We start from the raw sequence: 26,143 nt of genomic DNA on the forward strand, positions 1-26,143 counted from the left end.
CACAGTGCCCTGCTGGTATCTTGTGTCCATGACCTATAAATAAGGCCTTCATTACAGATGGAGAAATTTGGGAATTCCTCCCAGGTGACTGAGGGGTGATCACTTAGTGTCCTACTGAAGCTGCCTGCTTTTGATCCAACTTCCAGTGACTTTCGTTGTCTTTCCCCTGACTTTTAACTGGCATTACGGTAGGCCTGACATTGTTAGATGCCATTTTTAGGAAAGCAATGTGTTAGGAAATGGGGGTTTTCTTTGTTGTTTTGGAACATAGTTCAAACACAACCAAAAACCTTTCAGTGAAGACAAGCTGTTGAAATGTGTGGGATTCCAGCCCTTTCTGCTACATTCTCTAATAATGAATAGTCTTCATACCAAATCATCACATACTATAAGTGCTTTCTGTTTAAAAGCCTTAGTTTTTGTATTCCCACACCAGATCTGTAAGGAGGAATAAGGCCCAGAGACAAAAGGACAGGCGCAGAGGTGTGACCATGCTGCTTGCAGCTCTGTTCTGATACAGTGGGCATTGACTTAAAAGGCAGGCTTAGGATTCTTTTATTTTTAGTAGTCTAAAAAGTAGCTGCAATTTTTAGGTTTGTGTCCTGATGTCTGTGATTTTATATTTTTTCTACAATATCACCTTCTGCTGAGAAAGGAACCACTTCATCCCTGGCATTATTTTGAATGTGCTTATTATGGCCAGTCATATTTTTTTTCTCTCTGTTCTGAACGTTTTAGTGGTATCACAGTCAAAATCACCTCAAGTTTATCCACAGCTTAGATGCTTTTGTGGAATACTTTTAATTTCCCTCTATTTTCACATTTCATTCTGTCTCACTCTGTGTGTTTTCTAACATTTTGTCTGCTGCTTGTAAGAAATCTTCATGAATGGCTTAAGCAATAATCAGTTCTTTCTTTGTCCATGTAATGTGAAGAAGTTAGTAGTGTTTACAGGTGACTAGGTGGCCTACCTGTGCTGCCAGTTTTGCATTACAGCTACCCATCTCTGCTTATCTTCAAAGCCAGCATAGCAGCAACACTGGTAAAGATTTTAATTCTGACATCTTGACACTTTTCTGTATATGCTAGTGTAGTCAGGAATGAAATTCCCAGTGACTTTTCATGGACGTATAGACTCCCTGAGTACTTACATGCTTTAAAAATTATTCTTTATATTCTTTAAATCAAGTAACATTAACTAAAAAGGAAATTAATAGTGATTTCTTAAACAGTTTGACAACCACAATAATTCAGTATTTGTCCAGCCTGTCTAGTACAACTGAAACGAGTGGAGAACTATGCATTGCTAATTATCAACCACATATCTTCAGGTATGAGGGAGTCTGTGCTGCATGGTCCACATGGTTTGTTAATCCTTCCTTCAGGCTTCTTGCATCGCGTAGCAGTGAGACCACTGCCTGTGTGTAGGCACACAGTCCTGGAATAGCTCTGAGTCACGCTGCCTGAGAAGAAAGCCGGCTTTGTGGTATGTGCCATGGCAGTGTAGGCTCCACCACCGCCTCCTGTGCCTCTGATGAGGATGCAGCTTTGTAAACTCCTCTCTCTGAGCCAGCTTAGCTCAACAGACCAGGACAAAGTGGGATAGGCGCCAGTCTTCTCCTGTTTTCTTGCTTGCTGCAGCTGACACCATTTCAGTCAGAGAGAGGCATAAATACTTATCCTCATGGCGTTTACCTACACCACAGTCCAGTTTTTTATACTGACAGCAGTAGTACTAGCAGTACAGGTTACTGCTGGTGATGTGCAATTTGTAACTGATTACTGCAGTGAGAATCTCTCTGCTTTTCTATGACACACAAAAAAAAGATGTAAAGTTGGGTGTGGCAACTCCAGTGATACCAGCAGTGTGTGGCAGTGTTGCCATTTATTTGAGTGTAGGCCTACTGTTTCCCAAATCAAGGATTTTTGTTCTTCACCATTAAAATGTTTTCTTCCTGTGATCTGAGTGTGACAAAAGTGGAAGGAAGCACTTAGCTTCATATTGTGTCAACTGTCAAGTTAAAAGGTATTTATTTACTTTGGGAAGCTAGCATGAGTCATGCTGAAAAGTTTACAGAAATTGTTTTCATCGTAATGTGGAACAGGCTCTTATTACACAGTGTACATGACTTGTGAGTTTCTCAGAGCACAAATAATAAAGTGGCTTAACAGTATTTTTATCAGTGCTTCATAATCAATACTTTATAATTGTTCAAGATAACTGTAACCAGTTCTACCTCATCTATCATTATCCCTTCTGTTTTGTTGCCATTATCCCTCTGCATTGTTATGGCACAGTGTTAAATATCATTTTGGTTAGCTGGAAGTCCTGCAGTAGGCAGCATAGCAGTAGCAGTGACTGATGACTTCTGTTTTGCAGCCAAAGTGCAGAGGTAGGGAGTGGCATCAGTATATTAAGTTTTCCTCTTCTGAAGTAAAGGGAATAGATGAGTGAAGCCAGAATCTTTTAGGAAAGATGGTTAAGTGCCAGGAGACTCTGGGGCTGAAGCACTGGAGGGCTGAAGGAACTGGCAATCCCATAGGCAATTTCCATGCTTCTGCTAAAAATAAATGCCATAATAAACTTGTGCCTCATAATATACCCGAGGTATACAGCAAAAGCTTGCAATGCATATCTGCCCTACTGAGGCTATTGCCATGTATTGAACACTACACAGAGGCCAAAGGAATATTAGGAGGAACTCAGTATCGCTGGGAGCAGGGCAGGAGTGACTCTGTATATTTTATTTACTTTACATCTGCAACAGTGAAATGTGTGGATTATTTAGTGCACATTCGGGATTTCTGTATGAGGTTTGGGCTTTGCTTTTCTTTTGTAATTTTTTTCATAGACTGAGAGGTTGTTAAAATGCCAGCTCTTTTAATGTCATTCCACTAATGAGAGTACTTCAGAATTATTGGAGGTATTCAGTTTTCAGAATTATGTCTGAAAGAGAGGGTTCAGTCTGCCATCTAAGAGCAACATCTGTACACTAAGCTGTAGTTTTATACTGTACCAGACTAGGCACCTCTGGAAGGTGCAACTCTGAGCTGTCATCATGGGGATGTTCTTCTGAAAGATTTTTGGAATCGAAGTCCTCGTCTGTCTAGAAAGGGTGCCTGAAAACCCTACTAGCCTTCCTCCATACAGCACCCATACAGATTTTTTCTTCTAGTCTTCAAGTAGACTGGAAGACCCTTTAGCTCACAGCTGCTTTCTTGCACTGAGTGCCACCAGTGAAAGCAGCTCTGTTTGGTGTGTGCCCTGCTCACTGTATGTGTGCTGGCAGTGCTGCCACTTCCCAGGCTGCCAGGAACTGCTCACACACCACGAAGGTCTGTCTTTATTCAGGCTGCTGGGTATCCAAGGGCAAGGCTAAGATGAAGGCAGCCCAAAGGAGGCTTGCTTTTTCCTTTCGTCCACATTTTGGCTAACATGAAGAGCCAATGTTCCACGCTTCAGTGGCGTCACCTTCTACTAGCCAAAGCCAAGCAATGCTCTTGGGTACCGACATTCTCTTCTCCAACATGTGTTTTCTGTGTACCAGGAGGAAATTTTTGAGCCTTCTACTCTGGGCTTCTTTCCTGTGTCCTGCTAGAACTCTTTTCTGTTCATTATTTCCCTTCCAGAGAAGCTATGTTTTTGGACAAGGGTGGGGACTGTTTTATTTCTCTCACAGGAAAGAGACTTGGGCGCTTTGAACTACTTCTTATGCCGAAGAAAGTAGCAGTGGGCTACAGTACAAAACAGCTATTACTGCTCAAACTTGAATTACTCATCTGAGTAACTAGACTTCCCTAATTAGGGCTAAAAGTTTCAGAACTGTGTCGGGGTGTTCTTCACTACATTTCTTTGTTAATCTTCTAGTCTTCTGCAGTCAGTGAAGAGACAGACCCTCTTGGATGATTTTTCCCAAGTTTTGTAAGATGGGATGAATCAGCTCTTAAGTTCCTCAGCCATCAGCAACAAGATTTTTAAATTTAATTAAGGCCCATTTAGAACTCACAGCTTTATTCTTTCATCTTTTAATATCTTTTAAAAGAATCTAAATCTTCTGAAAACATTTCTTAGCTCCTTTGATTAGATGCTTCTTTAATGGTAACTAGAGGATGAAATTTCCTAAATGTACTTTTTTGTCATGGCCCTATATATACAAAAAAGGTAATTTGCAGATAATGAGCAACATTGTCCTGGTGACACTTGTTCCATACTAAGAAAACCAGAGTTTGTCAGATATTTTTATTTCCACACATTTGGCTTCTGCTGTTCTGACTCAAACACTCAGATAATTTTCCTTGCAGTTTTGGGGTTTTGGCTCTTCTGGTTTATAATTCTACCAACAACATCAATTTAGAAGAGGAAGACATCCGACAGAAGCTCATAAGTAATAATGGGACCATGGAAGGAGGATATAAGCTTCATACTGTGGACGTTGATCCAGTGGGTAGGTAGTTTTTGGCTTTGTTACAACAGATTTTGTTTCCTTGTCCGTGAGTAAGCATCTTCTGTGCTATACTAATCACACATTGCCAGACGGTATGACTGTTTCAGATTTTAGATTTTTCCTTTAAGCCTCATTGTTCCACTATTCTCAGAGAGCTGTGCTCAAAATACCTCTTTTAACATAAACACAGTTGTCCAGATTGCTTTAGTCAGTGTTTTGCTGTCTGGTTCAAAGAGGCTGGGACAGTTCCTGACAGCTCCTCTGGTAAGAAGTATGATTTACAGCCGGAGCTTTAATGAGACATTTTGGACCTCCAAGGCCCCTCATGCCCACTTCTCCACCCTGTTGTTTGTGCTCCTGCCAGCTGCTGCCCTTAATCAATCTCCTTTTAGCTCTGATCTTTTCCCTTCCCTATTCAACTTCTTGCATAGATTGCCCTTCCCTTGGGAGGGAGGAGGTGGGAGCTGGTGGAGTGCATGTGGAATGTGCAGCATGCATGTTCGATCCTGTCCCTTGAGCAGCAGCACTATATATTGCCCTCTCTTGTGCCCCCCTCCATTGCCACTACTCTGTAGATAACGACCAAGCATTTCATGTAAAGACAGCTTTGCACTATAGACTGGGTGGTAAGCTGATGAAGAAATGGAAGATGATTAGATGAAGAAATTTGCCATTAACACTGATACACTTTTATTGTTACAGAAAAATGTTTAGCAGAAGAAAACCCTCCAAACTATTTTTGGCCAGATACCAGACCAACTGTGACCAACTTCACATTATGCCATGGGAGCTCTGTTCAGACTGCATCAAGAACCTGGTAGGTTTTCAAATACCTGAGAAGCTGAGAGCTTCAAATGCAACTTTCTGTTTATATAGTTAAACTGCATCCTACATAATGGTTGTCATTGGCTGGTACTGTATTTCAGGAAGATCATTTCTATACTGTGAGAGATTGTGTGTACAGTAAGAGTATGTACTTCACTGGTAAGAAAAAAAGGCTCATCTACCACTTCTGTAGGGCAGTTGAGGCCCACAGTTAATAGATATTCAATGTGACTACAAAAATAGCACCTTCATGCAGAATTAAATTGCTCTCTTCTAGTCATGATGTTGATATTACTGAAACCAAAGTTTCATATTTGCTACCTCTCAACTGCTACTATCTGACTTGTATAAGAAATTTCAACAAAATCTGATGATGAGTGGTGTAATTGGTTTAATCCAGAACCTCTCATTTCATTAAGAGAAAGTAAAAGAAATTCCATGAAACAAGCGTTTTGCCAGTAGTTAGTCAAAATTGAAGATGGGGATAATCTTATGCTTAAAGATTTGAACTTGGGTTTTTAAAAACACGTGGTTTAGCATAAATATTCTCTAATATCGGCTTTCTTTGTGAACATCTAATAAAGATTTAGACGCTATATCTCTATGTCCCATTTGTAAAATGGGAGTATTATTACTTCCTTTGATATATTACCAAAACAATACGGCTTTGATCTCCTCTCAGTGCCTTGAACATGGCTATGATGACGCAGTATTATTTAATTTCTTCAGTATTTAGGATGATCACCGTTACATGTAATACAGTAGTCTTATCTGCCCACATTACATCTGGAACATGTTCTGAGAAGACCAGATCTTTTACTTTTTGAAAACAATATGGCAACATGGATATGAATCAGCTTTGAGCTTCTGTGCCAAGCAGGAAAGCAACCAGCATTATATTTAACTAACTCACTTCCTCAGCCTCTTAATCTTATACAAGAACTGCTGGATTCTGATTGACCGACTTTTGTTGTAGAGTGAGTAGCGCAGAAGTCAAACTGGTTTTATGTCAGAACCTCAGAATCATTAAAAATTAAGGCTTCTGGCCTTTGCTGCCCCATATTGCTTATCTTTATTGTTCATGTGTGGTCTACACAATACCTTTGATTGTCCATGTACAGAACTTCTCAAAAATATATGTTCTGCACTATGCTATTCTTTCCTTGCCTCTGCCTCCACTAGGTTTTGCTAATGTGGAGCACACATGGGATGTGTTTTGAGGGAAGAGGAAGCTCTTCTAGGGGTCTCTTCTAATCCTGTGCTTCCCACAGTGGAAGGTTACCAGCTAGTGTGCTGTTATAAAAAAGTCAATCAATGGAGGAATAACTTTATTCTATCATGTGCTGAATGAAAGGATAAATTTTTCCTATTCTCCATTCTGCCTTTGCCATGCTAAGATAACATGACTGTCTTTAAAGAAAACTGAGGAAAAAGTGTGTTTAATTTTGGAGCCATATCTGGGGGTTTTGCTATGGTAAGGCTTTTTAAAAAAGCATTTTGAAAAAACTATTTATATGTGACCCTCACCTTGGATCTGGATCTGATGGTGACTTGCCCCAGTTTTCATGGGTGGCATAAATTTATATCTCCACATAGCTTCTGTCCTCCTTCTTCTTCTTATAGCTTGCTGTTGGCTTGATCAAATCCATTTGTATCAAATAGAAATTATAGAAACAGCATCTGATGAGGTCATAATAAGGGCATAATAATTTTTATCAACATTTGGGTCTTTTCTGAAATGCAAGTCCAGAATTTCCACTAATGCGGTTTATCAAATCAGTATAGCAATCAGCTGGGAATTTGGCCAAAAGAACTAGGGTTTCTCTCGGCACTGTCACATAATTGATCACAGATTTACACTGACAAGCATACATATTTCATTTCACTAGGGACCATGTTGCTAGGAAAATTGTGAATTGAGAAGAGTGGACCGCTGTGACACCTGTAGAATTATGAAAGATTTATGTAATGCATGCTATTGTATTTCATGTGAATTTTGTCATTTTTCCTCTTTAGCTATTTGGGTCTGCAGAATTATACATCATACTGGGGCCAGCCTGATCTTAGAAATTGCACAGGTGGGTATATTGATGTTGATCTTTGGCTAAAGGAATAGTTTTGTAGACCTTGGTTACTGGTTACTGTAAGGAAGTTACATTATACTGAGTTGCTTAAAATCTTTCTAAAAAGTCAGTGCAAATATAAAATATTTCAACTCTGGGGAAGTGCACCAAGTTGAATTCAGCCCATCCATGAAAAGCTCTGGATACCAATTAATGAAATAAATCAAACTCTAAAAGTAGTTCAGCAAGAATTGAGGCAGGTGGTAGCTTGCCTCAATTTAATATTCAGATTCAGGCAAATTTTAAATGTTTCCAGTGCCTGTAGGTACCAGCGGAAAGACTCCCACTCTCTTCACTGGGTTTATAATCAGACATTTTCATATTTTTTCTCAGTTTGCAAAATACCCCTTGGTGTCATTCTATCCTTAAAGGAGTAATAAAACAATAGACGACAATTTTATGGCTCCCTTTTTTAGTGCCAGAGCTAGTGAAGAGAATGGTACTCGCCTAAGTAATTCAGAGCACCTACACTAAGCTCGTGTTCTGATTTGCTTTTTTGGAGAAGTGTCTTTTAGTTTCTTCACTGATAGCGGGGTCCTAAGGGAGCCCGGCTGACTAACTTCATTGATTGAGTACTTGCAGTCAGGCTATATGAAACCATTGTTTCATGTAAAATGAAAATTCTACAGTAAATGTAGCAAAGGCTGTATTATAAAACATAGCATTAAAAAGAAAACACAGCCAGTTGCAGACTAAAGAAGCTTGATCTTCTTTCAAAATGTTACTTGCAAATTCCAATAAATCTCAATATTTTTATGATTCAAAATGTTAGTGTTTACATTAGTTTTCTATCCAGGTGGCATCAAATTTACAGTTTAACATGTTATTTACTCTAATGTTTTGCCATTGAACAAACTGTCGAACTTCCCTCACCAGGAAGATTCTTCTCAAGAAATTTGCTTGTGTGTTGTGCTTCCCAACCCTCTGAGTATGAGTACGACCTTCTGAAGAAACTTGAACACTTGCAGTGGGGTCAGACATTCTCCCTAAAGCTTAGAAGAATGAATACTTTGTCAGTAATAGTGACTTTGGATGTATTTGTTTCACTTCAAAGTGAAACCCTTTTTTTCCCACTGGAAGAAAAAAAAAAAAGAAGGATAGGATAAGGAGAAAAAAAGCAAATATGCTTTTTATTCCTTACTTCCCCTTTTTTCCTTTCAGTCAGCCCTTTCAATAATAGTTCTTATTTGCAAACTCAAATCAAACTAAGGAAAGAAAGACACAGCCAGTGAGGACAGTATATAATAATCAGCAAGTTCTGTATAGTTTTTCATAAAATTATAAATTTGTTAAAATGATAAAATCCTATCTTCATTTCAAGTACCACAGAACATGCTCTAGCTTTCAACAATGAGGATAAAAGTCTGTATTTCTGAATTATTTCAGGACTGATATACATTATCTTCTTTTTGTACTTCATTTTACATGTACACTTACAGAAAATGCAGCTGATATAGCCAATCAGCTTCTGAATCTCACTGGTGAAGGGCAGCAGCTAACCTCAGACAAAGTAAATGATGTTGTGCAGAAGCTCAAAAAAATTGTGAACGATGAAGAAATTGATGAATCTCTGGGTTCTACTGTGGTGACAATTTTTTCCAATATTCTGACCAGTTCAGACAGTGTATTGGCAGCATCATCTTCAGAGTAAGTATTTCTGCATTTAAGACAAGCTTTTTAGAGCAGCCTGCAAGGTTGGAAGGATTCATCCTTCCATATAGAGACAAACAACTGCAGTGCAAAAATCAAACTTTTCTTATTTCCATCAAAAATAATTTTCCAGATTAGATATACAAATATTTCTTCTTGTACTAAAGTTAATGTTCATGACAAAGATTAAGTATTTGGATGGAAAAGAACTCTCCTGATACATGACACAGCATAAATCTAAGTATTGTTGGAAAGTTATTTCAGGGCCATTGATATATAGTCAGATGTTTTTTCTTTATCAAAAGCTTTTGTTTTCAACAGAGTTGCATAAATTTACAGCCTGAGTGTCTCCTTGAGAATACACAGATGGGTGATAGAAACATAGTCAGTAGTAAAAGGATCATCTTAAATATGGAGAGTATACAGAGCATAGTATTTTTCTTTTTTTCCTGTTTTCAGTTTTTATAATAATTTTATTTCTGGTTTTAGAGCTTTAAAAACTATCGATGCCTTGGCTTTAAAGATCCAGTTCACTGGACCATCCATGAGTATTTCAACACGAAACCTTGCACTTGGAGTGTCTTCTATAAACTCGACTTCATTCAGAGGTGGTTCTTTCAGTGTCAGTCCACAGAATAATGCATCTGATTTCCAGGTACGGAACAAACAGTTATATTGGAACATGAAATGTGCCTGTTGTTCCAAGTGTGTTTACTGTGCTTCCTATAAAACCACTTACAATTCCCGGTTCTCCCCCTACTTTTTATTTCCTTTTTCCTGCAATCATCCAAACAAATTAATGTAGTATTTCCTTGAGTGACAGGAATCCAGATAAACTCACATGTTCCATATGGATAAAAAGTAATTTACTTACAAATCCAGAACAGACTATATCATTTGGGGTTTTTTTATAATGAAAAGGGAAAATAGTCTCTAACAAACAGCCTGCTGTATCACCTATTGTACACTAGCAAGCAACTCCATTGATGCATTTCGGCTTTAGACTAAGACATCTAACTGTAGGTATCTACGTGTAGATTTCTGCAGATAAAATAGGTCTTTAACATTCCAGTAGAGTTTAAACACCTACTGCTAACAGAGATGTAAGGCTGATCTAGTTGTCCACACATAGGTTGTGACATTGACGATGTCTGAGGTGGTTCGAGACATTCATGTGGAGCTTGACCAGCCTGGACATGAAAAATCAAAAAAACCCAAATGCTTATCACACAAAATGCAGAATGGTCTCTAGTGCTACAGTATCTAAGACAGGCTGCTGTAGTTAAGATACTTGTCATCACCTCAAAAATATTTTTTCTTCTTTTTTTCACAAATAGAAAAGCTCAGACATCTAAAAGCTATGAAATAGCATTTAAGAGGCACATGTGCACCTATTGGAATTTTCCAAAGGTTCTTTTGAAATCAATAGCAATGAGGTGCCAAAACTTTCAAAATTCCACTATATGCCTGCTTGCATCTTATGGCACCTAAATGCTTTTTTAAATGTAGTGCAGTGTCTTTTTTTTTTCACAGTTGTATAAGAAGTCTATGACAGAGGTAATGTAATCTCAGTTTCCTGGGAATCTAACTATTTGACTACAGTGAGCCTTACTTGGAGAAACACACAGAAAAGATTAAACAGAAAAACTAAAAAATCTACCATCACTTGGTAGAGGAACTAAAGAGGAATTCAAAGAGGAACCAAAACTGAATTCAAACAAAACATGCCATTATGAAAACAGACTAATCACTAGAGTATAAACTTATGGAACAAAACAAAATTCCTGCTGCAAATTGTCAAGACAACAAACCTAACATATGTCTGATCATTTTGTAAAGTACTATATACTGTAAAAATCAAAAACAGTAATGAAGACAGTGCTAGAAAAAGTAGTAGCAACATAATAGGCTGCAGGCCTTTTACATGTTATGTCTATAGACTTTGGATCAAAACTCAAATGCTGATTTAAATAGATACAAATGGATTTAATGTAATTGAGTTTTCACATATTTATATTCATACAAATTTTGGCTAAAATTTCTTCAAATCAATTTTATTAGAAATCTTTAATGCTTGTAAATCTAGTCTTGTTTAGCTCTGTTATTCATGAAGCTAAATAGGTTATTGTTCTTTGATTGTCAAAGGAATGTTTCTCCTCCAGATTTCATCCTGTATTTATGGAAAGAGGAAAGGAAAAATTCTGAAGCCAGGTTTGGGATGTTCGCATGTATAATAAGAATTGCCATCTGTGGCTTGAGGACATCCAGGAATTTTCTTGCCCTGGAATCATTTATTACAGCACTGTCTAAATAATCATAGAATCCAAACTCCGTCAAATTATTTATAATGTTCCTATCGGAACATGAGTTTGTTCTTAGACTTCCACATTTCCAACAGCTGATTGAGAATTCTTAGCATCCTTCCTACCAGAAAAGTCTGCAGCAGCTGTGGTCACCATTTATATTTTCCATGCCTGTCAGAAAGATACTTGTTATCCCTGCTGGAGGGAGATTCCCTTGTGAAAGCCCAGGTTTTTCACCAGTGATGTGATGATCTATCCCAGGCTCATCAGGGAGCACTAAACTCTTCAAGCTGCATATCAGAATGTTTCCAGATTTTTTTTTTTTTTTTTTTTTTTTTTAAAGTAGATATCAAGCAAATGTATCCATGGCGATTTGGAAAGATTTTATTTCAGTCCCCTGTGTCTTATGTTTCTTGCCAAACCTTTGACTAAGTTCGCTTTTGGTGATTCATATTATTAAATTGTTCCTGTAATATATCCATACTTCTTCATAGAAGCATCTTCCACTCTATTTGCAGACAGTACCTAATGGGACAACTTTATCACACACAGACTTTCTGTTTAATGTGGCAGAATTATCCTTTCAAAATCATTTATTCAACTGCTTCTAGCCCTGTCAGGAGATATCTATGAACCACTTCTTACTAATTTCCAAGGGTGCCCTGTTATTCACAGTAAAACAGTGAAAATTTGCAAGTTAAATAAATCTAGCCTGTGGCTTTTGTCTTTCTATTAGCTAATGGTGCTTTAAGAATCCTATGACTGATCATGAGAGGCATAAATAGATGATCAAGTTAACTCTGGAGAACTCAGGAGTGTGAGTTTCCTTATCTCACAATAAAATTCTTGATCGCTTTTTCTATAGAGCACTGTGAGATGGCTTGCTCCCCTTTTGATGGATAGGGTGGCACACCTTCAGTATTCCATGGTGGAAGAGCATGCAGTCATAGAATTCCTTATTGGTAGCTAATGAAATGCAAGTTTGTATCCTCATTCTTTTCTGGTCACTTGTTACGTCCCTATGACGTAGAACTGAGCTATGCTATAGTTCAGCTGTCTGACGTTGCCGGCTTATACTGGTGCTAGAAAGTGTCTTTTTCTTCATGCTGCATAGCATGATAAACACAGAGACATGACGCTAATCATTATTGCAAGATCTCCCTTCTGTAACAGAAACAAGAAAAGCTCGTAAGAAAATTAAGATGTGGAGGTCAAACCAAATGATACAACTCAAGAAAGAAGGATTCAGAACATATTTTTCTGTTCTCAACATTGTTTGGTATGAGGAGAAGCATCTTGAAGGTTACTGAAAATTACTGGCTGCCATTATTGCCATCTCATTACTTCCAAATCATCATTATAGCAGTGGAGGACGTTTTTTGTTTGTTGGTTTTATCTAATACATTTTTGTAGAAGGCTGGTATCATGCTGAAAGAATGGGAAAATCTCCCAAGCCTTTTTTTATTTGTTTATTGCATCAACTCTTGCATAGGTACAGGTCATATTAGTTTGGTAACTTCTAGTCCCATGTTTAGATATCTTTGTGTAAGGATGTGAACCCAGAATGGATGGTTTGGTTTTTGTTTGAACATGTTCTTCTGTTCTTTTTATTTAACAGATAGATTTTGACAAAGATCAGACAAATGCCATCGCTTCTGTTGTTCTGCCACCAAGTTTACTGAAGAATTTAAGTCAAGATGAGTTTGAAGCTATATCCAGGGCTCAGTTTACTTTCTTCAATAAAAATGGTCTTTTTCAGGTAAACTTTAATGTGTTTGAAGTCATTTCAGTTAGGGTGAGTCAAAGCCAGCTGCTGAAAGTTTCCTATAGTGTAATCATTTCACAGTATCTCACGAGTTACAGGAATGAGAAGGTGATAGCAGATGTAGACACTAGAGACACTGTTATGTTCAGAGTGGCGAAATAGTCACATTGCGCAAGTTGAATTAAAGTCAGTGATTGACTGCAAATTCCTGTCACATGTGAAATAAACTTTTTCTCAGGGTAATCTATGGAAAACAGTATCCTAGCTGCTTAGAATCCCAGTAAAGTAGCAAGGCCTTTTAAACGACGTAATTTCTGTTAAAATGTATTAATGTGAGTAAGTCCTTGATATTCAGAGGAGCCAGATTCTTTTCTATTGGAAGGGAATTTGGCATTGAACACTGCCAAGTACTCTTTCTTTCTCTTTTCCTTAAAACAATTGGTTGGCCCTCATATCCACCTGACTGCATATACTCAGTAGGAAACTTTGGGCTGATGGTCATCAGCCAAAGAAGATTTGTTTCTATACATACTATTCTTTCCACATATGTGCTCTCGTAAGCACACCATATTTTAATATGGAATAACGATAACAGTACTTGTACCTGAAAGCCAAAGGGACTCAGGTACATTTGATGTTTTTTTCTCCTTTGGGTCCCAACACATGGTAATTATAAATAGTTCCTGCGTAGCAGATGCCAAAATAATTAGGAAGAGTCCACAGCTTGGAAGAACAATCGAAAACGTACATATTTTGAGAGGAAAAAAAAAGAGTTAATTAAGAAGGAAACATTGTTTCATAGTTAAGTGTAGACTGAGTCTCAGAAGACTTGAGTTTGTTTTCCCATTAGTATTTCAAGTGAACTTTGGCTCTCGTGCATCCGCAGAATTCTGTAGTATTGTATTATCCCTATATTATCGTTTTTATTGGCAGTGTATCCAGATTCTTCAGATGATAATCTAGGCAAGAAAATACCCATGACCCTCAGTTGCCTTCTGAAATACACCCCTAAGTATTAACTATCTAAAATAATATTCATTTTAGGCCACTGTTGATAAAAACAGAATGGATTTATTTAATTAAAAAACCCCAGAAGAATACAGATGTAGGCTTGTCATAATGGCATAAAAACATATAAAGTCAGAATTTGTCTTTTAATGGTGCTAGAACTTGTTTCTAAGGGATGCTTAATCACTGGAAAGCAAAAAACCATGAAAATTTGCATCTGAATTCCTTCTTTTTTTTGTGTGTTTTTCAAACTATTCATGGCTGATATGTTCAATGTAATTGATTAAAAATGTGTAAAACGTCCCATTTTGGTAAGTCTAAAAATGAAGTAAAATAAAAGTAAACAAAGCCTAAAAATACATTGATCCACATAGAATCATAGAATTGTACATGCCCTCTCAAACCCAGTAACTTTATCCATTAGTATAAAAGTATTTCATAAATATATTTATTCCAGTTGCAAGTAAAAATCCCAATGCTATTGGCTGTATTTCTTATAAGTATTCAATATAACAGTGAAACAGCGTGCTTTACAGCACTGGAGGGTTTTTTTTTATTGCAACTGAGAAAATACTAGTAAGTTTTATCTTGTCATTCTTAAAAATATGATTGTTACATTACTTATAAGTCTATATTTAAAACTGATGTAAGCTATTCAGGGTAGGATTCATGTCACCAAACGTAGGTGTGTTCAGTGTATATACCTATGCCTGAACTGTTGTCCGTAAGTTGCCTTCAAAGCCACTTGATGGAAAAGAATTAACAATGTTGAGATATGAGACATCTCATTCTGGTGCAGGACTAGGCATCAGACAAAGGAGCGTGGTGCAATTTGCGAGACCCCAAGGTAAAAGGTACTACTGGCTGACAGATGTGACAATAAATCTGTAAGATATGTGAGATCTTCTGCCGTAGCAGCTGGAGACTGGACAGGATGCTTTAAAGCCTCTTAAAATGGACTTATTTTTAGACAACCCATATTCAACCTAGGTGTACCGAATAAGTAGGGTGGATTATGCTCTGGACATGCTAATTTCCTTTCTTTGACTATGTTAAGAAATACTAGAATGACAACTCCAGTTCTAGACATCTTCTTTTTACACATGTAAAGTTAAGTTGGAAGGATCATCCTCATGAGTTCTGAGGCCATGAAAATAATGTGCAAATATGACAAATGTGTGACTTGTTTTGATTGCCTAAACTAGAGCAGATTTCTGTCATTGACACTAGCCTCAGCATTGCTTTTTTTTGTACCTCTGTGTATTTTGTTAGCTAAAAGCTTACCCCTAACTTTAGCTGAGCACGGTCTTATAGCTAAACAAGCAGGTATCTGTATTCTACTTTAATGTAAGCCTTATTTCTATTCCTTTGTAAGGACAAGTGAGACTATATTATAAAGAGACCATTTGATACTAATTTCTGCTTTTTATCTGCTAGAGACAGAATACATTAAAAACCATAGAAACCTGTGCAAAGGCTTCCATATAATTGTCAGATATTGAAATTTAGGTGGTAGCCAAGAGGTTTTCTCTTCTTTGAATGCTCAAGAACTGTCTAGAAAACTTCATTTTCATTTCTTTGCAGTTTTTCAGTTTTTAGAAAATTATGTCACAAAGCTCCAGTATAATCTGAAATACTGTGTTTGAAAACTCTTGGATATGGTTCTTAAGAAACAAAATATTCTTCTCAGGATAATGTGCACTTAATACCTGAAGCTATTCTGTCTCTCATGACTGGTGGGATCTCATGAGCCCAGTATTGAGCTGATACCTGACATCTTGTGAGGCTAACAAAACCCCTAGACTGAAGGAATCAGGGGGATTCAGGAGTTTGGCAGCCCAGATTTTTGGACGTAAAGTGAGTGGCAGTAGATTATTTGACCTAGGATCTGCTGCAGGCAGTAACTGAGCTTCCCTCCTTTCCATAAGGCCAACCAGGCATGTAGTGATACGGATTTCAATGGAAGCTCATCAAAAGAATATAGGATTTCCAAAACAATTCCATTTTAATAAATCTTCAGTTTCCAAGGAAAACTTATCTTTTGGAAAATTCTGAACTTGGTGCTTTTTCACTGCAGGTTAGAAATGGTATTGCTCATAGACAACATCAGCATCTTATTTCAATTCCTGTCAAATAAGACATAGATATTAGTCTCTCCTACAGTATGTAACATTGTTTTGAATTTGTTTACTACTTCTTAGTCATTCATTGTAAGATGGAGGCTGATTTAGTGACAATACGTAGCAAAATAGGTTATGCTCCAAAAACTTTGCATCTACTAAAAAGGATAGTGTTGACAATAAGATAAGAAAGCTAGTTCATTCTTGTTTAGGGAAATGAGCTAATCATATCATGGGTTGTTATCTGCTGCATTGTTTGAGCTATAATTTTTTTTGGCATCAGGCATAATGATTAAAAGGGGGATTTATGCCTTCTAACCTCTCTCGAATAATTGTGCCTATATATGTTTATGACCATATGGAAAATAGGGAAACTTCCATGAGGAAAACCCATAATTTGATTTTATAAACATAATGTTCTTATATTGCATGATCAGAAGTGCAGAAATGCTGACAACTTATTTATTCTGGCACTCTGTGAAAATGAAATTGTGTACTCTGGCTTTTATGTTATGTGCTGTGTAAACTTTTATTTTATTTTTCTGAATCTTTCAAAGGATGCAGAAAATCCTGCTGATTTGACCAGTTTTGTGGTGGCATGCAGTATTGGAAACATAACCATTCAGGATCTTCAGGATTATGTGAAGGTTACAATTAAGCATACCAAAATTCAGGTAAAACAAGACTCTGATATTCAGAGGAACAAGAATGCAGATTATATATAGGCAAAGCATATAGCCTGATTTATTTGGATGGATTTTTGCCACTCAGAGGCAATTTCTGTGCCACTAACTGTAGGCAAAACCTCTGTTCACGACCAGTGACCAGGGATATGATTTATTACACTGGAACTTTAGAATGACTCAAATTGTTTGATCAAACATGAATTGCTTTGTTAGCAGTTCCCCAAGTTATTTTGTTGTTATGCAGTTTTCAGCAAAGGAAGAATGGGCAGAACCACGTTGTTAAAGGATGACTACAATTAATTTAGGGAAATAGAGACCAAATGCAACCTTTGGCTACATACTGTTTCAGTTAAAAAGCATGTGAGTTTGACTCTGTTCTACGTGTTGTCGATAACTACTCCAAAAGAGACGAAAGCACTGTAGAAGCTAAGAAAGAAGATGTTAAGATGCAGTACCTAAGTAAATTGTTTATGTAGTGAGAGCCTGGTTTGTAATTTTCACAGTTTGGTTAACTTGGATTAATCTTGCATTTCATTATAATGATTATTTTGTCAGACAAAACAACCTTCCCTTAAATTTAGCAGGCTTTTGCACATTTTCAAGGCCAGTTACATAGAGGATTCACTGAGAAGTCCTAAGGAAGTGAACAGTAAAAAGTATTTAGACTCTGTAAACACATCATATTCATGGATAACTGTAGTGAGAGAATAAAACTTCATTATTCTGAGGATGTGGAAAAGGAACAGTGCAAAGGAACAATGCTCTAGATTTTATAATCTGGGCAGCTGTGTCTTTCTAGCAGAGTAAGTTTTAAATTGCCACTAGACAAAATTTCAAGAATCCGAATGATACTTAGTCTTCTGCTCATTTAATGAGAAGATATGTAGTAAAACATCTGCTGTAAATGTATATGTTTATAAGACTTATGTCTGAAGAGGTATACAAGGCCTATTTTTGCATATGTTCTTAGGAAGATCCGAAGCCTACCTGCGTCTTCTGGGATATGAACAAAAATGGTAAGTTATTGTATTTTCTTTTATGTGGGGAATAAAGGTGTCTAAGTTTTAAAATTGGTCACAGTCTTGGCCATTTGGCTTCTTAATCAATCCTTGCATAACTCAATGAAATCTTTAGATTGTATCATTTCTTCTGGTTGGTACAGTTGCTTGCAACAGCAGAGGTTAAATATTCGTTTAGAAAGTTTTTAATGTAAATTTGTTTAACATTTTAAATTTGTAAAGTAAGTTTCTCTACTTTTCTGTATCTGATAGCAGTTTCTCACTGATCTGTCTGTATGTGCTAATTAAATAGTAACGCTACTCAGACAAATGAATGGTTCTTAGCCATACTTTTAACTGATCATTTTTTATATGTTGTGTTATTTAATTGTGAGATTGTGCCTGTTACAAATCTTAAGCTCGTTTTTCTTCCGTAGAAGGTTAGGAACTGCATTACACAAACTTCATCCACCTTGTAAATGGATGGCAGTCCAGCATGGAAACATTAACAAGATAGCATTTTAGCCCATTCTTCATTGCTACTGTCTAACCCATGTGTGATGTTACACTCAGGTTCTTCATTCTTTGCACAGACAAAGTCATTCACTGGCATGAATTTCCAGATCCTTCTATTTTAGAGATCACTACTGAGATGTTTCTCTTCCTTACAATGAAACAAACAGAGCAAAGAAGTAACTCTACTTACCAGTAGGATTTCCAGTGGAGGGATTTAGTATAGACAGTGTTGTGAGAAATAAAATTTACCATCCAAACTTGTACTTGAACTCGGGAAATTCAGATAGAAGAACTGAGGAGAATGCAGAAGGATAAAAATGAGGGGGAGAAAAAGAATCTAGTTTGTAAGATGAACTTAAGCAGCATATTAAAGGAGAAACACAGAGGGAGAAAACACCTCAGTGGCTGCATGAATGTGGGAGACTTTTAAGTGGTTTTGGAACATCATCACAGTCTTTTGAGAGATTCTGTCTTGAATTTGACGTAAAATTACAGGGCCAGTCAGGTAATTTGCTGAATTTTGCCTGGAGTTGTGCAAAAATGTCCTAAGAGTTCAGAGAATATGAACTATTTCACAAAATTAGTTCATTTTTTAGCGGGGAAAAATGAAAGTAGAAGTAATCAGAAATACGAATTTTACTTCTTACCCTTCTATTTTTTAAAGTAAAATATTTCTACTTGTTTTTCAGAATGGCCTTTTCAGGTGGGGTGGGTAGGGGATTGTTTACTTTGCGTTTTTTCTTAAGGCCACAAAAGATCATTGGGATTATCCACTCTGACCTTGTGCATTACACGCTGCAGAAAGGAAGGGTGGGACCCTCTACTCCTGGGCCATAAATGCTTTCATGTCCCTGGGGAGATATGAGTAGGAGGGAGGTAGATGCAGACATCACATCAGTGTGGTAAAAAGGAGTCCTAAAACTTGTTGGGTAAAACTAAGGTGTGTTCTAATGAGTGATCCACAAAATCATTCATCTCTCATTAATCAAAAAGCTTCCTACCTTGAGATCTCCATCTATTGCTACGGCTCAGTGGTCTATTATTGGGTCAGTCATCTGGCGTGATTCTCTGCAGAAACTAGGAAAACTGACACTTGCTTCTCTCCTGATTGTTTTTTATGCTCACTCATTCAATTTGAGAAAGCATTTGCACAAGATGAAGTGAGAAATGTATTAGAAGAGAGGATGACACCAGTTTGTGGGAAAGTACAGTTTCTCCTTTCATTTCCGCAGATGGCAATGGTGGCTGGAACGCTGAGGGCTGCCAGGTGGACACAGAGTCCAATGAAAATGAGACGGTTTGCTTGTGCAACCACCTCACACACTTTGGGGTCCTAATGGTAGGCAAACTCACTGTTCACTAAGTTATCTTTTCTAGGAACTGTGGTGCAGTTTTTGTCTTGGGTCAAGACAACTCACATTTTTGTATTTGGTTTATACATAATCTTCCCCATTATTGTCGTAAAGTTCATAAAATCTTTTCGTAAAAAAATAGCTAGTTATTCCTGACTCTGGAATGAGGTAATGAATAAAGTTAGCAATGAAAGTATGTTGTCGTCGTCGTTGTTATTGTTGTTGTTGTTGTTATTACATTCTTTACAAGTGGCTAAATATTTTAAAATGAAAAATAAACTGTGCCCATAAGAGTATTCTATATTTTGAAAATACTTTGCCACAAAAGAGCTAGGGTTGAGACTTCTGAGCAATACCAAAATACAAGAGAACATATTATACCATCCTACTTCAAAGCTGGGACAAGGCTGAGTGAAAAAGAAGGTCATAGACTGTAAAGTCAAGGCCCAGTACTAACACTTGCCCTAGTGAAACAGAAAAAAATTATCTTAATGAGTCCTAAGGGTCCCTGTTGTTTCTCCTAACAATCTAATCTGACAAAAATGACATGCAGCTGTCACATGTAACAAGAGGGTGTAACAAGAGAGAAGTGTATGAAGTCTAGGTAGATTTGAAATGTCAAGATCAAGGAAGTGGGAAAGTTGTTTGCAACAAAAAAAAAGTAGGAGAAAAAGTTCAGGTGCTGTTTTCAGAACAAAAAAAGTGAGACTTATATTGTCAGGGAAAAGAGTCAGGGGAAAAAAATGTCCTAGAGTCAGTAAAAGGGCTAATGAGGATGAAAAGTCAAGGGAGCTCAATAATTCTCTTTCATCCTGAGATTCAAGAGGCTAAATCATCCCTCACAAATTTCGGTTGCAAATCTGACAAGATTTATATTCAGCTACTGCCAAAAAGTATAAAGCAATGCCTTCTTTTATGAAATGTGTAAACCTGTATTTGCTGTTTTCTTATAAACGGCTTTAGTCAGGTTTGGGGATGCCTTGCAGTACAAGCCTTCTCCTGGAAGAATTCTGCTCACTGAGGGCTCATATGTGTAACTTGTACTCTATCAAAGCCTTAAGCAAAGTCTCCAGACAGGGTGGCGGAGATAAGTAGAGCATAGCCTATCAGGGAGATGAAAGAGGGAACCATATAGAGCACTTGAACCACAGTAGCGTAATTCTTCCAGCATTCAGGTGTCTGCAGCAATTTGCACATGAAGTCTTTTTGAGAGAAGAGAAATCTCAGCGTTAAGAAGATGGAATACTGTTACCTTGTCTTAACATGTGGAGACTTTTTATGCTCAGTAGTGGGCTAAAACATTTCTTTCCATCTGAAATGAACGTTTTTTGGCCTCTAAAATATACCTGCAGAAAAGATGTTTGCTCTTGATTACAGCAGTGCTCCTAGTGGAAGTATTTGGGTTTTGATTTAACTTGTTGAAGTGACACATAGGACTTAACTGCACAAGGCAGCCGCATGCACTGATTTTTTCAGCTTTGGCTTTCCAGACCCTTCTTAATAGAGCTGCTCTCTCCATGTCAGGCTCAGATGTAGATATGAAAAAGCCACAGGCTTTTTGTCTTTTTGCAAACTAAATTGTAGTCTTGTTTCACTTTTCATCCTGAAAAGAGAAAAAAAGGGCTTTATCTAGGATATAGTCAATGAGTCCCTTCTCTTCCCTGAATGCTTTTGTGGCACTAGGAAATAAGGCAGAAGTTCTTTGAATCTGGGCTGTGTTCCAATAGATTTTTACATCGTTTTGACCCTTCTAATTGCTTTTCCATTTTAATAATCTTTTCTGACTTTAATTTACATATTAAATTGTTTTCAAATAACACCCTTGTATATACAAACTGTCATATAAGGTTGGGACAGGGTGTAAAAAACCTGCTCCTTCCTTTTCCTATAAAGAATGCAAGCTTTAGAGTGTTTGGGTTTTTTTGCTAGATAGTTTTGCTAGGGACGACAGTGACACTGACTGTAAAATGGACACCATTATGTATTAGTATTTGCTCACACTTACTCCACAGTGATATAGATCCAAACATTCTCATTTTTTCTTGTCCTTAAAAAAGGAAATAACACTGCCATTTATGCTCAGACAGTACTATGTGGCAATTACAGTTGGACAGAAAACTGGAAAAAAAAATCCTCAGAATGTTCCTGCTTCATTTCCAATTTTATTTTTTTTTAATGTTGTCTTTGTCACTATTTTTCTGACCAATTTTATTTCTAACTATAGTTTGCATGTCAAAACAGACCATAAAACCAAAAAGGAGTATCTTGCCCTTGGTTTCACCTGTAGATGATTAGCTACATTGACTTTTAGGAACTTTTAATAATGAGAAGTGATGTAAGAAACTTCCCAGAATGTTGCACATTTTCGTATGAATACTTTTAAGTTGCATTCTCTTAAATCTTTAATGTTCTTAAAGAGTGTTGCTTGTAAGCAATGGAACTAAAACTTTTGAAAAGGGAAAATTTTCTCAGAGAAGGCCGTTTGAATTCCTGGTACTGAATTATAAGGATCAGTATCAGACTCTGTCTGTCTGCTGATCCCAGCAGTTATAATACGTAAAACACAATGTTTTGAAGAGCTATGGGAAGGAAGTGAGAGGTGTAACGACTATAGACTAAGTATGCTCAGTAAACATGAACCCTGATGTCAGGGTTGTAGCAGTATTGCCAAAGTGCTTTGGAGTTTTACTTGACTAATTACCAAGACTGTTGTGCTCATGGAAGAGATGTTTGCTATAACTGATACCTCTTCCTCTTCTCTCACATAGGATCTTCAGAGGACCGTTACACAAATAGACCCACAGAATACCAAGGTCCTCACCTTTATCACTTACGTAGGCTGTGGGATATCTGCTATATTTTCAGCTGCAACTCTTCTGACGTATATTGCATTTGAGTAAGTATTAGTTCTGTGAAAAAGATCACAAAGGAGGTATCTGTATGTGATGAGTAAAAGGAATTAGTTGTATGGTTATTGTGGTTTATTTGTCTAGGAAGGGAAAAAAAAAACCAAAACAAGCCTGCAAAATCATGGTCACAATGTTGTAAGTGAATTTTTTTTGAAAGGGACTTAACTTTAGGCGTTAGACACATAACGCTAATGTGTCTCAAAATTTTCACTTTGGGGAGTACAGAATCTTCTAGATTCTGAACAGATATGTATTATTCTAAGATCCTCCACCAGGCTTTTAGTAAAACCAAAACAAATCTTACCTGTGTGAGTATAACAAGTCCTAAGTATAAAGAGAGAGATTTCCAGCTACATTTACATTACCTGGAATGTAATTTACAATTACATTCTAGAGCCCTTCAGGAAGAAGTGGAAAGAGAAATAAAATTAATATGAATTGTGAAATGTTACAACAATTTCAACAGCAGTCCTGCTGAAATGCGAAAGTGACTCAAGGGAATCCAAAAGTTTTGAAGTGATACAGTTCTGTGAACAGTGAAAAGAGAAAATGAAGTCATGTCAACACAAAGGAACCATTCTGCCTGTAACAGAACAGGACAGAGTAGCTCCTAAAGAAGGATAGTTTGCTAGGGGAGGAAGAGGGGCTTCTGAGTTCTGAATATCTCCAATGGTTGCATTCCTATGGCATTACCTATGGTATAGCATTCTGGTCCAACGTGGCAGAAGTTGTTGGCTTGGCCCTCAGTTCATAACATTTCAATGTGTATTAGTTAAAAAAGAAAATTGACTTGATCTTCAATATTCCTAAAATCCGATTAAACAAAGAAACAAACAAAAAACCGCAAACCCCAAACAAACAGGAAACATTATGCACTGAACTATATATTCCAAAAATTAAGCAAAGATTTACATAGAAAATTATCAGATGAGCTTCTGGTCAGCTGCATTTTGAAAGTTTTCTTTTAATTTTCTTCAGTTTTCATTTAAAGTACAAAACACATTGTGTTATATTTAATTTGAAGGGGGTTTAATAATAAATCAGTTGCTAAAATACTGTGGCAGTTAATTATCTTATTAAGGACCCAGAGAAGTAGTAGCTTTCCTGCATCACATACAGCAGAAGCCTGCAGTGATATCACACAGAAGTACACATCATTATGCTTTATTACCATAAAAGCTTATAGATAGCAGCAGATCCCAGTAAGTGGCTTGGGTGATTGAAGCCAGTTAATCACATGCACCTGTATTTCTCTCATTAGGAAGCTGCGAAGAGATTATCCATCCAAAATCCTGATGAACTTGAGCACAGCCCTGCTCTTTCTTAACCTGATCTTCTTACTTGATGGCTGGATTGCATCCTTTGACATAGATGGCCTCTGCATAGCTGTAGCTGCACTTTTGCACTTTTTTCTTCTGGCCACCTTTACATGGATGGGACTGGAAGCCGTTCACATGTACATTGCTCTGGTGAAAGTGTTCAACACGTATATACGGCGATACATACTGAAGTTTTGCATCATTGGCTGGGGTGAGTTCAGTAGCGGCAATATTTACATAGCATGTATTTTGAAATGATGCCTTATAAAATCTCTCTGTCACAAATGCAGAGCAGAATCAAAGTCTGTGTGACGTTTTCCATGTGGTGGTGCCCGGGTGCAGTAAACCTTCTCTGTTGCCAAATTCCTCTGTATTAATTCTGTGCAAATACACCATAACTGGAACTCCCCGTCCAGAGCAGCTCACAGCCCAAGGAGGAGTGTAGAGACCAGATGAACTTTCCAGAGATGCCAGAATGGGAGAGGTGAAATACTAGTGTCACATCAAAGATGGAGAACCGTGGCACACAGTGAATTCAGAAACTCTTGCAGTTACTACAAAGCCTATGGGAATCTTTGCATTGACTTTCAAAAAGCTTTGAATCCAACTTAGTTTCTTCCCAACAAGCACAAGCCTATGGCAGAATCGGAAACAAAAAAAACTTCCCGAGCTTCAGCACAGTGTTTAAACCACAGAGAGATCCTGCCTGCCCTAAGCAGTGTACACAGCAGGACTGAAATGGAAAATGTAATATTGAAAAATAACTGCGAGGCTCAGGCAGCAAGGCTTTTACTCTTCATTTTTTTTTTCTGTATCAGGAATCTGCGCCTTCTGCCTGAATGCACATACTGTGTTTGAAATAATACAACACAATACAAAACTATTAACCTCATGGCTAGAGCACTGATCTCAGTCCAGCTGATAATTGATGTCTTTCCATTGGCAGCCAGCATCCTCTTTGGCAGCCTCAGCAGAGGACAAGGACGGAGTGATCGGAAAAGCAAATTAACCTCTTCCCCTTCGAATCTGTTTTGTCTTAGCAAGGATAAGACATGTAAATAAGGCATGTCAGGAAACGTACATTTCTTTTGTGTGAGCTGTACCTCTCTGCACAGAGTTCTCTTCCACATAGCTGTCTATTTTACCAAAATATTCCCTTTACCTTATTATTAAGAAATAATGCACACACATAACACACAGTTACAGTTGAGAGAAGCAGTGGAGAAACTACAGGTTCAAGTTCACATTCCCCAGTTCCCCAGCCTCATCAGGTGACATCAGCATCTCTGAAAAAACATCTCCCCCAAAACTCCCAGTATCAGCCCTCCATTAGATCTCATTTTGTAATAGTTTGTTAACCTTCTTCTCACTATGAGAGCCTGCATGCAATTGCAAATTTGGTAATTAAGGGAGATTATTTTACTTTAGTTTCCATATTGTGTACTAAAATAACATTTTCTACCTTACAGAACATTTTGAGGCTTATTCAGTTAATACCTGTTAATTTCTTTGAAAGTATTGCACATTTGTACTGTTTGAAAAATTGTTTCCTTCTACTTCTCTGTGCAGTTTTCTGACAGAACTACCTCAGGACATTCTGTACTAAAGCAATAAGGGTGGAGACATCAGTAATTTGGCTTTGCATGGTGATTTTGAAGTTTTAGGAGATTTGAAAGCAAGCTGCCAATTTTCTTGTGTTACAGGTTTGCCAGGTCTGGTGATAGCAATTGTTTTTGCAAGTGCTAATACAAATTCCAGTCATATATATGGCAAACAGTTATACGGCAAAGATGCTAATGGACAAGGAGGAGACGACTTGTGAGTATTTCTTTTAATCTCCTACCATTTAGCATTTAAAATAGGAAAGAAAAAATTGCATTGGTCAGATGCTTTGGAAAAGTCTGAGGTGCATTAAACAGGCAAAGTGGGTCTTCTAAATTATTTGAATCTGAAATGTAAAGAAGGCTGTAAGAAGAATTGTAGGGAAATCTGCATTACCCCGTGCCAGGTACAGGCACTCCTCTTGTCATGAAAATAAAATAGAAATAACTGGTTTGGTTTACCTTAAATGAAAACTATAGGTAAGAGCAAAGAAAGAAGTGTTATAAAAAGTCTCCTTTGTAA

General features: G+C 37.4%; 1 protein-coding gene across 6 annotated transcripts in view; it reads left to right on the top strand.

The window, feature by feature from the left end:
- The window catches only part of ADGRG6 (adhesion G protein-coupled receptor G6), a 111,985-nt gene that overhangs the window by 72,170 nt on the left and 13,672 nt on the right, over window positions 1-26,143 (top strand). For all 6 annotated transcript variants that reach the window (XM_030499812.1, XM_030499815.1, XM_030499814.1 and 3 more), the window contains 12 exons: window positions 4,303-4,445; window positions 5,148-5,262; window positions 7,287-7,348; window positions 8,833-9,040; window positions 9,533-9,698; window positions 12,965-13,105; window positions 16,797-16,913; window positions 17,896-17,941; window positions 19,672-19,778; window positions 22,560-22,687; window positions 23,962-24,230; window positions 25,723-25,837. In XM_030499812.1, coding sequence (XP_030355672.1) covers window positions 4,303-4,445; window positions 5,148-5,262; window positions 7,287-7,348; window positions 8,833-9,040; window positions 9,533-9,698; window positions 12,965-13,105; window positions 16,797-16,913; window positions 17,896-17,941; window positions 19,672-19,778; window positions 22,560-22,687; window positions 23,962-24,230; window positions 25,723-25,837 — 1,617 coding nt within the window. The remainder of the gene's footprint in view (window positions 1-4,302; window positions 4,446-5,147; window positions 5,263-7,286; window positions 7,349-8,832; window positions 9,041-9,532; window positions 9,699-12,964; window positions 13,106-16,796; window positions 16,914-17,895; window positions 17,942-19,671; window positions 19,779-22,559; window positions 22,688-23,961; window positions 24,231-25,722; window positions 25,838-26,143) is intronic.

This window comes from Strigops habroptila, chromosome 10 (assembly GCF_004027225.2).
Source record: "Strigops habroptila isolate Jane chromosome 10, bStrHab1.2.pri, whole genome shotgun sequence".
NCBI lineage: Eukaryota > Metazoa > Chordata > Aves > Psittaciformes > Psittacidae > Strigops > Strigops habroptila.